Here is a 12,480-nt window from a genome sequence, read left to right as displayed (position 1 = left end):
AGCTTCTATTGTGCAGTATTGTATTACGCAAACAACATGACACACATTCACAGTTCTCATGAAAACTTTATTTCTTTTTATTAAACTGTGAAACTTCAATACAAATACATAACATACACAACATAAAGACTGCTACTCGTGCTTGTATACCTTTAACAGCTGAATCATTACACTTGTAAAAATTGTACATGCAAAAGTTTTACAGTGATTTAAGCAGCTTGTCCATAAATGTAGACACAGAGTGAAGGGATGGAGAAGCCACTGTTTTCGGAGGAGTTCTGTCCAGCCCAACCCATGTCTAAATGCAGTGTACCACTGGAATGCACAGCGAGGCCACTTAGTGTGTTTTTAACCCTAAAACTCTACAGAATACTATGTACACACAAAATTGAATAATTGCATTCTTTAATGACAAACCATGCAAAAAAGTCTCCTCTCTAAAAACACACACACACACACCACACACACACAGCAGGATATTGGGGTTCTTTGTTGCACTGTGGAGACATTTATTAGCGTAGGAGGGAACCCCTCTGCCTGGCCTCCTCAGTGCCCCTGTAAGGAGTGTGCGCACACACATACACACATTCAGGGGCTCTTGCCCCCCATACTAATTTAGCATGGTTTGCTCAGAGCTGGATTTAGCTCCCCATTTCAGCCTCTCCCCAAGTCAAACTCAACACACAACCCCACACACACACACACAAAACCCCAATGTCTCACAGGAGGAGAAATGGCTTAAGCCCAAAAGAGAAAAGTTGGTCTCTGTGTGGATGGATGCGGTTCATTATTGCAATGGCTTAGCAAACACATGGAAGAAACTAAGTGAACACATGACTTACAATAAAAACAGATAAAAAACCGCTGGACTCTGACAACATAAAGAGTAGATTGAACAATGCTAAGTAAGTGCCATGTTTTTGTTTACCTTCCAAACATGTTATCATTTTCCTTCCCCGCATGTCACGCTCCAGAACCTTTTGTGACAGCAGAGATGTGGAGGGATATCAGCAACACACATGTGATAAGAACTACGCACACAAAACAGGACACTGGATGAAAACTGGCGTGTGTATCTGTGTGTATGCATTTATGTGTGTTTATATGTGTATGTGGCGTGCGTGCGTGTGTTTGTTAGTTACTAGGCCCAGAGGACTCCGTACTCATACTGTCCGTCTCGGAGGCGTCGGACTCCTCGCTGCCCGAGCGGGCCCCACTGGAGGTTTTGGGCCATCTGCCGGGGGGGCCGTCCACTTCTCTCCTCCCCTGCGCTGCCTGCTGCTCCATGGCATTGGTCACCCGCTGGGGAGCACACTGCAAGAGAGGGGTCAGGGGTCATAAGTGAATCACTGTGGTTCTGGACCTGTAGGTGGACTAAGGGCCAATCTCAATTCTCTATTTTACCCCTTCCCCTTAGTTTTGCGCGTGCACGTGAGACGAAGGGCTATCTCAATTCTCATTTCGATCGAGGGGTAGGGATAAGGGCAAGGGGTAGATACCCCTTTTAAACCAAGCAAGATCGGGAGCTTACTTGAAACCGAGGGGTAAGAGAAATACCCAACATACACCGCTCACACCGGAAAAACAAGCACACCGAGATTCATTGACATGAAATGTTGGCATTAATAAGGATTATAAAATTAAAATTGTAATTGTTTTATGTTGCATTCAATCTTGTGACCATATATTGAAGGTCCTATTCTTCATGAGGAAGTTTTCAAAAATCGCTGTTTTGTGAATGTTAACAGCACATCATCATTTGCGGGAATGTCTCGCATTTTACATATTTCCATGTCTGATATAGCCTACCCCGCGAATTGGCAGCATACCATGTCAGAAATGTAAGTCCAACAGCAGCTAAATTCGCTGAACTTTTTTACCGCTCGTCTGATATGAATGCTGCATAGGCCTACTGCTGCCGACTCCTCGCATAGGCTATAGAAATATTACTTTCATTCTCTCTTCAAGTCAGTGCCCCCCCCTTTTCAGTTGCGATGCTGGATGCTGGCTGTTTCACCATTCAGTTGGATACAATTAGCATTTCAGGGCAACTTCGTTTTGTTGTAGCAGCTGTATGTTACATTTGAGCATGTCTTTACAGATCGGCAGTATTAATTCTCCATTCTATTAGCGGAGAAGGGTCATCATGGCATGCAATACTATAAGAGCAAGTCAGGCAGTGGATGGGGACATACCCGGTTCTCCTGACTCCACATGAGCTCCTGGATCTCCTGGTGCCAGCCCAGGACCTGGGCCAGCTTGCTGACCGACTCGCTCAGATCTCCGAGCTCCATGTAGTCTCCCCGGCGCAGCGGCCGGCGCTCAAATGGCCCCACCGCGTTCCGGTTCAGCAGCAGCCGCGGCACTGTCGAACGCACCGTATTCACCAGGCTGGCAAACGGCTCAATCTACACACACAATGACACAGGAGTCATTCTCTCATAGATTAGTCATGCATATGTGTGACTAAAGCACCACTTATAGTATGATCTAATTTAACACTTAGAACGGGAGATTCGAAGTCTGTTCTGTTACTAACACTGAAGGAAGTTAAAGACCTGGTCTGCTGTAAAAGCGTTGTTTTAGCCATGTTGCTTTCAATTTTAATTGCACTCAGAATCACTTTCTATTTCCAAATTGCATCCTTGGATATGAATAACAGTACTGCTGCCTGTGGTGCCAGTACACAAGCAGTCTCGGTAAATATGAAGAACAATTTCTGAACTTCCAAACCCTCACCTGTAAAGACGTGCCCATGATCATGAGGAGGTCCGCCTTGGGGAAGTCGGTGGTGTGCTGGAAGTACTTTTGTGGCAGATCCTCCCCAAAGAACACAACGTCAGGTTTAACCGTGGCCTGGCAAAATGAGCACGTTGGGACGCTGCCACACATGATGGCTCTCTGGAAATGAGGAGTGTAGAGAGATCAGCATCCGCAGTAACGTATGAAGTGTTTCAGTGCATGCGCTAGTTCCCACGGGCTGAAGGCCAGGGAGGACGTACCTTGGCCTCCTCCGATGGATACGGCGTGTAGCACAAATGGCACGACGCCGTGTCGAAACTGCCATGGGCCTCCACAAGCTTGTCCTCTGGGATGCCACACACTACGGACACACATCATTAGGCATAATTATACACCAACATTAGCTTATTTGTTGCACATGCCTGCATTGCGAATCAAACTGAATTGTGGGTGAAATGCACTGTATGATTTCTGCAGTGCACAGTAACGTCTTCAGACCCCCTATTGGAATTCCTCCCCAAGGCTAATCAGCCTAAAGGGCCACAGTCTAGAGCAGCGGTTCCCAAACTTATTTTCCTGCATACCACCACCTACATCCTGACTCGGCTCACATACCCCCACCAACCGACGACACATAAAAACGTAACACATTCTATTGACGCATTTCAGGCATCATGTGTAATTAGCCGCACTACATGATAACAAATAGCAAAATCAAAATGTGCAACTGGTCTATGAGCTCTCACACTAAAAAAAACAGTGTGGAAAACAAAATTATGAAACACAAAGAACAAAGAGAACATATGCTTAAGATAAAAAAAAATTTAACACCATTTTTAATCCGACATTGCCTTTTCATCTCTCGTACCCCCTAGTAGAAGCTCGCGTACCACAGTTTGGGAACCGCTGGTCTAGACAACAGGACTGTAAAGGAGTAGATTTGGGTCCCACTCACTGCGCTCCAGGCCGTCGATGTTCTGTGTGTACAGGCGCAGCAGCAGGCCCTTCTGGTGCAGCATGTGGAGGAAGTAGTGCACGTAGTTGGGCCGGTGGTGGCCAGGGTACAGCTCCTTAGCCAGGGAGAAGAAGGGCCGCGGGTCATTGGAGAAGTAGTCGATGTTGAAGATGGCCTCTGGGTAAGGGATGTCATACTTTTCCAAGTTGGCGTACAGACCAGTCCCAGGTGTCCTGCAGGAACATGGGACACAAGGATGTTTCAGACGTTGGCAAGTGCTTTTCATCACGTTTCTATACCAGACAGAATAAATAACCAACCACTAGTCCGACAAACCAAAGTTTAATTTAAGCAAACCCCACCTGATTTCGGAAATCAGAAGGATACTCAATATATACCCAGTACTGGGATTAACCACAATATTACACTTTCCATTTAGCTGTCAACTACACTGAGAACCAGCTGGATTCTAGCACTCCAGGACTAACCAATAGCATTATTTAACTATGATGAGTAATATAATACATTGATTCACTCGTTTAAATCAGTGATCAGTTCCCCCACCTGAAGTCTGGGATCCCGCTGGCAGTGCTGATACCAGCCCCTGCGACCACCACTATGTTCTTCAGTCGGCCAAGCTTGATGAGACGGGCTATGGTGCCCAGGCCACTTTTTGGGGCTGAGGGAGGGACTGAGAGGGAGGCTTCGGGGTGGGCGCCAACGTCTGCTAGAATGCCACTGGTACCCGTTTTGGAGGGTCTCCCTCGGCTGAAACAAAACGCCAGAGATCGCATGGTCACTACTGACACTCATCTCTGCAGAGGTGGCAACGGACTTCATCAGGCAAAGGTCTTAGCGGGATTAACAAAGAAAATGTTAGATAATAAACAACAATATCTCATGGTATGCCTTATGTCTATTATATTAGACAACATAGATGTCTGACAATTCTAATAATGGACACTAGAGTGCCAGGGGATCCTCACCGAGCTACTGAGGCCTGCTGTTCACTGACACTCATCAAGCTGAGGTCCTGAACGAGGCCCGTGTCTGACTGTCTGCCACCTGGGTGGGCCTGGGGGCCTGAGCTGGTTCCAGAGGCCTGGGGCTGGAGTAAGTCTGCCTGCCTGGAATGGGTGGAGGAACTGCGGGTGACTCTGCTGAGAGCAGGCTGGGTGGATCTCTTGTCTCTGGATGACTTGGCCTTGCTCATATCTCCACCTGTTGGTACATTAGGAATACTGTGTACATTAGTGTCTATATACTTATAAAATACAATTCACGGATAAATGTATTGATTCACACTAGTGCAACAGTTCTTATTTCCATTGCTATGGAAAACATTACAAATGTTATATAATTCTTCTGAACAGGCAAATAAATAATAGAACACCTCTGCTCATGAATGCCTCTGAAACACACTGATTAATAAATAATGTTTCCAAAAATGAACGGATTCAAAGACCAAAATGATCATTCATAATTCAAGCTGTGCTGTGTATTCTCAAAACCATATCATTCAGTAATTCTCAGATCCTTTAAAATATTCTGTAATAGCTCCTAATTTTCTTTTTCTCAGCATGTCTGATTGACTCCCCTTTCATTATTTGCAGGCCTCCTTGGATCACTCAGCCGTTTCCCACCCTTTTCTTCTCCCGCCGCCTCCTCCTCCCCCATCCCTGAGCCCCGTCAGCCATATTTAAAAGCACTTACATTAAAATCATTGGGCCACTTCTTTGTGTCCTGTGGCTTTAGTCTGTGAGAAGCTGCGATGTTTTAAAACTGTCACCGAACAAACAAAAGCTAATGGTTGCAATATATTAGCGTTTGCGCAGACCCCCCCCCCCCCCCCTCACAGTCCCCTCCACACCCCACCCTGGCCACCTCCTCTTGGCCAGCTATGCTAATACTGCCCACAGCTGTGGCAGCTTTATGACCCAAAGGTGGTGGAGGGGGGTGAGGGCACGCTAGACTGACTGTGTGTCAACAAACCCAGCTGGAGCAGAAAGGAGGAAGCCCCCGAGATGGCCCCTGAAAAAGCAAAGGAGAAGTTGAGAGAAGAGAGGGAGGGAAAGGGAAGGAGAGAGAGATAGATAGAGAGAGAAAGTGAGGGAGGGAGGGAGAGAACAAGCAATGAAAAGGAAGAAGAAGAAGAAGATAGCGTGGGGGTGGGGAGTGAAGGATATAGCAGCAGAGTTCAATAAGAAAAGGGTGACAGTTGAGGAGGAGGAAAGAGGAGGGAAGTGGAGAGGCCTGGGCAGGCGAGAGCAGAAGAGAGGAGAGGATCAGGGAGAAGAGAGAGAGAGAGGGACAGGGAGTGAAGACAGAGAGAAAAGAGTAAGTGGGGCAGAGAGAGGGGAGAAGATAATGTTGTTCCACAGGGTTTCAAAGACTTCCGTCTACTGAATGCGAGAGAAAGAACACAGAAAAAAAAAAGAGAGAGAATTCTACAAGAAATGGAAGGAAAGAGTGGTGGAGGACTGAAAGACACTGAGCAACATAAGGAGGAGGGACCTGTGTGTGTAGAGGACAGACTCCCATAAAAACCCAGGCCAGCCCAGTGGCATATCAGGCCTATAAGCCATTCCCCTCAGAGCAGTTCCTCTTCAGCATGGAGCCCTGGGAGGCCAGTGGGGAGGAGTAGGGCCATAAAACCATTTAGAGACAGGCACCAGAGACGGCTTCCCATGGGCCTTAAACATGTACATTACGGTCACAACACTTTCAGAGAATATGGGATCAGGATCTTGATCACGACAATGTGCTATGTCCTGCTTGCTGCTTCTTAAGTGACAGGTAGGCAAATCTTTTAGTTCTGTATTGGTAAGTCGATTAAAAAATTGATTAGATTCTTCATTGACACTGGGCTTGAAGTCATGTAGCACTATTAAAAGATCATGGGGGGGGGGGGGGGTGAGTTGGGGGAGTTGTGCTCTTTGTGTCATCACTACTCTCAGGCACACTGCTGGGAACTGCCTATAAATCACAGCCTAGCTTATTAAGGCCTGGGCTGCCATGGGGGGGCCACGGCCCCACACTCACCCCTCCACCACACAACAACATGGGCATGGATCACAGATAAATACCACCTTGGTTCAGATGGACACCTGTGCTCAGTCTGTCTATATGGCATCACACACACACACACACACACACACACACACACACACACACACACACACACACACACACACACACACACACACACACACACACACACACACACACACACACACACACACACACACACACACACACACACACACACACACACACACACACACACACACAATATTGTGTACAAGATATTTGAACACACACAAACAACACACACACAAGATTCCACTTGTGGACAAATGATGGGACTCCCTGAGCCTGTTGTGATTGGAGATGATAAATTAAGTAATACAGACCCCTGGTCAACCAGGCAGGTTAATTACACACATTACTCACTGGCCCGCAAAGGCCAGCAGCTAAACCCCAATCATCTTCACACCACCACTGCTCACCCAGAAAGTGGGAGAACCTGGTTCTGTGAGGAATTTAATACAGGTGAATGCTGATCTGGATTGTTGGCTTTTCCAAAAACAACCTGTGGGCTGTAGATGGAGTTGAGTCTGAGGTTGTGACGGGGTGATGGGGGTGAGCTGGCCCTTGTCTGCTACTAAACAGAGACTTCACCAAATCTGCTGTGTAGACAGGGAAAAACCAACATGGTCACCGTGGGTTACAGAAACCATGGTGGCGGTGATGGTTGTTGGAGGAGGGGCAAAGCAACAGTGTGTGGGCAATGGAATGAGGGGCCGCTGGTCAGCTGGATCCTCCCCATCAGCACAGCTTAGCTTTCCCATTAGCAGCAATTAGCTGTGCTCAAGGCCACAGTCTCAAAGCTGGGAACGACGGCATGCTCTCAAAATTACATCAACAGACCAGTCAGATCAGTGAGAAGTCTCTTTTGAGGCAAATTCTAAGAAACTGAGTTTGTAAGTGTAACATTGCATCATGGGAAATCTGTGCAGTTAGTGTGAGGGTTGAGAGGGCCCTGGTCCGAGTCATTATTACCCAATCAGGATTGTCTAAGAGCCCTTTCCTCCTCATGGCATATCTTCAACTTCCCCTTAGCCCTCTCCGCCAGCCTAGAGTCCACCTCCACACCCACTACGTCCTCCCTCAGACCACCAGGAGTGCCACTGGCCCCTCTGGGGGGAGGCTACTGTAATCTAATTAGAGCTGCCTCACAATGCCGCGTGCCGCCTCACTGCTCTCCGTAGCCCACACCCACCACACACACACACACACACACACACACAGAAAGCTGCTTTAATCCCTTTGTGTGACATCTTTTCCAGCCAAACATCCCTCCCCGACCACAGACCCTCTCCAGCCAGCCAACCAACCGGGCCCAGATAGCTGACGGACGAAAGGGAGCCCAGCCTCGACCAGGCCTCTCAGCACTGCCTCCCGACTGGGGAGGGTGAGCAGCCAGACACCCTGCTGAGACCCAAGGCTCACGGGCCAAACAAAAGTGACGACGGACTCTCCAGCACTGATGCGACTGATGGAAAAAGACAAAGAATAAATAAATAAAGAGATGAAAGGAGGGGAGAAGAGTGGATGTTAACCATCTTTCTGCCCTCTCGCTCGTTTGTTCTAAGCGTACTCGGCTTTTGGACCGGCAGTACTCAGTGGGCCAGCCGTTCTTTGATCTCTGCTGCCCCCTGTGCAAGTTCTGGGCTCAGCATGCTGGTCGTCAAGGAGACCACTTCAGCACTTGTGGAGAGCCCAAAGGCCTGTTCCTCTGTCTCCTCCCCTCTACTAATGACATATCACTTAGTGTGGCATCTTTGTTGGATACAATTGATACAATGCAACTAATTTGTGATGAATATATTGTTTGTTCAAAGGGAAAGTGTGTGTGTGTGTGTGTGAGAGTCAGAGAGAGAGAACACATAGGCCTACTGCTGTTGCCAACAGCAACTAATAACTGTCCCCACAGTTGCTTCTCCCACACACATAGGGATTTATGTGTCCTCTGTTGTTTGGTGTGGAAAAGAGAAATGTTTGTTTAGGTTCAGGGGTCCTTTCAAGAATGGTAATCTCCGATTAAGACACATACAGCTATAAAAATAGATATTTTAAATGGCTTCAATGATGTTATCAACTAATGGTGTAAGAGAAATGTGAGATCAGTAGCATCTACAGATTTTTCAAACTTAAGATTTAAATGCAAAGTAGCAAAAATGTTGATACTATTAAATAGATTATAACATTATCACAATTTGTTCTGAGTGATGCATTATAATGACCTATCCTTTCAACAACCTGAGCCAGCTGCCTTGTAAAAAGATTATATATGGCCAGATACAATAGTTATCACACATGTAGTGGTACTAAACTTGCACTGAAGTGGAATTATACTGCTCCCTTGTGGGGAACATAGCACTATGATTCAGCTGAAATCCTACACTTGAGTTCTACAGAGACACAAATGTATTTGCTATCCCTACTCTGTGCAAAATCATATGTGGTGCGTAGCCTATTTGTTGAGATGACAGGAGTGGCAACCCAATGGGTCTGCCTTTTCAATGAACAGGCTATCCCTTTTCTGAAAAAAGACACTTAAAGGATACTCAATGCATAACGGGTCACTTCTCTGAACGCTATACCAAAGGTATGTAGTGCAATACCAGACATTCTGAAAATGGAGTGTGAAAATGGCTACATGGTTGCATTCTTCCTATTATGAGCGAGTGTACCATTGTCATGTGTGTGTCAAGTGTGTCATTATAATAAAGTGTTATACTTTAAAGTGTATAATAAACTGTTAACATAGTGTTGCTTTAAGTGGGCCCCAAGGCAACCCCAAAAGGGGACGGAGGGAGAAATAGGAAGGTAATACTGTTACGGATCAGGCAATGTTGTTAAAAAAAGAAATAAACACAGCACTATGGGAGGAAACTATAGACACAATACTGTCTCCTTCAAAACCATTAGAAAAAGTCTAGCCTATATTTGCTGTGTTCCATCAGTTGGTGTGTTGAATGAACCAGATAACTAAAAATGTAGTGAAGCATAGTAGGCATAGGCTTTAATTAACACAGAGCATGATTTGATACCTTACCTATAGTCAAACAAACCCTTCTATTCTTTCACACAAACATACGTAGGCGTGTTGGGGAGGTAACCAGGTACGCTATGCTATTGGAGGTGCAAACAAATGCCGAATCGCCATTGAGATCACATAGAAAGGAGCTGGCTCAAGGGTTGTACAAGTATTTTATCATGTTTATTTGTATAATGAAAGCATCGTTTTACATCCAGAGGGGTATTTCACAAAACCTAGATAGGGGGTTAAGATGGGATTTTTAGGTTATCCTGGATGAATTTAGCCTTGACTTGGTTTCACAAAAGAGATGGCACATAAGTTACCATGGGGATTTATTCTCTGCACCTAGCCTGGTCCCGTTAGTTAATTCTAATGGTAATTATGTCGTCTTATTGGTTCAGCTAGCTGTCATTCACATCAGACCTGCTAAGTGCTAATTTTTAAGGAGCTTTATTCCATTTATAAACTATTTGCTAAATGTATTTGCTCGCAAAACAAAACAGATTGTCTGCCTACTACCATATGGTTATTATTTTAATTGTGATAGCCTTATAATTATTAACATAGGCCTAGGTACTCATGTTTGCTTATTTTATCGATAGACGTTTGATGAATAGCCTACTGTAGTTGACTGGAAGTGGGGGGGCAAGTTTTCGAAGGTATTTTCAACTATAATATTAAGGTATATCATACTATGTTGTGCATCTTTGCAGTGACAAGCGCTTTCTTAATGACGTTGCGTACCGACACAAGGAAACTCTCACACGTGGGTTCATGGGTAAATTTGCATTCAGTTGGTCTACCACGCCTCCTGCTGTTTTACAGAAATAGCCATGATTCCCCATTCCAAAACGGACAACTTTACTTCATTGTTAGGGCTGAGCTACACCAGGCGCGTAACTGAAGCGTTCCGTTCGCGTTGCGTCTGTTGCAACATTAGCTTCCATTATAATCAATGGAAGGAGCTACATCAGACGTGACAGTGGGGCGTACGTTCGGAAAAAATAGACCATTCATCTAAAATGGATTTTACGCGTCGCGAACGGAACGCTTCAGTTACGCGCCTGATGTAGCTCATACCTTAGTCTATATCAAAAGCGGTTGTTCACAGTGTGAATGACGCTATTTTCAGCGTTTTTTTTATTCCAACCGTGGGCACTTTGGAGCAGAAACGAGAACGCGCACACATCCTGAATTAGGCCTAGGCCTACTTACACCTGGCTTCCTACTCATCCTGGCTTGGCATTAGTGAAACGAGTTGAGCTAGGATGACCAGACAACGCTATGTCAAACCTCGCTTTATCACTTATCTTGGATGTCTTAATTCTGCCTTTGTGAAATACCCCTCTGGTGTGTTCACTTCTGGCTCCTTGGCATTTTGGTAAAGACGAGATATTTGACGTCTCTAGAACACTAAACGTAGGTGCTAATGTTGAGTTACTCCCGTCTCCATTTTTTGACGTTTATTATGGAGTTACAAAATATTTTTCTGCGCTCAAATTGTGCTATTCCTCGCTCATAAAAGTGGAACAAATGTAACTCCATAGTTTATCGCCTATGAAATATTAGGCTAATAGTCTATTCAAAGTAGGTGCCTGTTTAAAATCAACCAAAACTCCGATATTGTTTGCACCTCCAAGTGGTCTGTGACGTAAGCTTGTGTAAAAGAATTTAACTTTTTCTTTAGCCAGAAACATTCAACCAAAAGATGCAGTTAGTCTCTCAATTAGTCACCTAATCACAAACCATATGCCACACATACTGATCATTCTACGAGATATGCATGCAAAATAACACTACCGAGTAAACAAATAGAACATTCAGTGACGGGAATATTCATACTGCCACCCTCTGGTCTCGCCGTATTTTACAGATGGATCGATAACAAAGCTACATTTTAAACGGTTCTCAATAACTGTACAGAGGTTGTTCAGTTAACAGTTGGCCCAGTCTATGTCATGTAGCTTAGGTCGCCCAATTGGCAGAAAACCCGTAGGGCTAGGCATGGTGCTATCCCATAAATTGCAGACCCCATCCCTTGCAATTATATCTTAGGTCCTCTTTATTAGCGATTGTTAGAGTAAAAACTGTAAGGGAGCAAATATATCATCATTAGTATGAAAGTCTATAAAGATACCTTCATTAGTATGAAAGTCTATGTTCTCGCAGAACTGCCTTTTTTCGCAGTTATCTACGGCATGAATTGATACAGGACACATTCTTTGGAAGTGCAGTCTACCAAATTCGCGTTCTTTTCACAGCATCCATAATCTGTAAAACGTGATGGTTTGGAGAGCGACAAAGTGGCGACATAGCCAGTACGTAGGCTACTACAAAGTAACCTAGGCTACGACAGTATTAAAAGATGATCGTTCACCTTACCTGCTACTACTTCAGGGACCCTGGATGTTGATAAAGTGCAACCGGGAGTGTCTCCGCTCAGCGAAGCAGGGCACTTGTGTTTTTACATCAAATATCGGATTGTGGCGCTTTCAGCAGTCACCACAGTGTTACTCCGCACACGAACATGACCAGATATTAAAAAGATACATTAAATCAGTTTCTATGTTAGCTTGTATCTCAGAGCAACATGTTACAGCCTCTAGCAGAGAGGAAGTACGTCACTTTGTCACTTTAGTGCGGGAAAATTCTTCCGTTCTTCTCGGTTGTCAACAGA

The 12,480-nt window shown here is 45.3% G+C and overlaps 1 protein-coding gene across 1 annotated transcript; it reads right to left on the bottom strand.

The window, feature by feature from the left end:
- Positions 1-46: 46 nt before the first annotated feature.
- Positions 47-12,407, bottom strand: LOC143102225 (NAD-dependent protein deacetylase sirtuin-3). The gene is made up of 8 exons (XM_076265701.1): positions 12,186-12,407; positions 4,684-4,918; positions 4,262-4,465; positions 3,698-3,930; positions 3,003-3,103; positions 2,740-2,901; positions 2,196-2,408; positions 47-1,314 (listed from the first exon to the last, which is right to left on the bottom strand). Exons 2-8 carry the CDS (start codon positions 4,908-4,910, stop codon positions 1,135-1,137), a joined length of 1,320 nt encoding a protein of 439 aa, XP_076121816.1. The 5' UTR covers positions 4,911-4,918; positions 12,186-12,407; the 3' UTR covers positions 47-1,134.
- Between the last annotated feature and the right edge of the window lie 73 nt (positions 12,408-12,480).

This window comes from Alosa pseudoharengus, unplaced genomic scaffold (genome assembly GCF_046254945.1).
Source record: "Alosa pseudoharengus isolate Yale_2024_CS ecotype anadromous, Long Island Sound unplaced genomic scaffold, YU_APseudo_1.1 YU_APseudo_1.1_scf_10, whole genome shotgun sequence".
In the NCBI taxonomy this organism is placed as follows: domain Eukaryota; kingdom Metazoa; phylum Chordata; class Actinopteri; order Clupeiformes; family Clupeidae; genus Alosa; species Alosa pseudoharengus.
Note: the sequence above shows the minus strand (reverse complement) of the source record. Positions and strands in the feature narration are given on the sequence as shown.

Bases quoted from the DNA above. Each gene is read 5' to 3' on its own strand.
- LOC143102225 (XM_076265701.1), bottom strand. From the start codon at position 4,910: ATGAGCAAGGCCAAGTCATCCAGAGACAAGAGATCCACCCAGCCTGCT. The intron at 4,466-4,683 runs GTGAGGATCCCC...GTTTTGTTTCAG, and splicing joins CAGCAGGCCTCAGTAGCTCG to CCGAGGGAGACCCTCCAAAA. The intron at 3,104-3,697 runs GTGAGTGGGACC...GTGTGTCCGTAG, and splicing joins CATCGACGGCCTGGAGCGCA to TGTGTGGCATCCCAGAGGAC.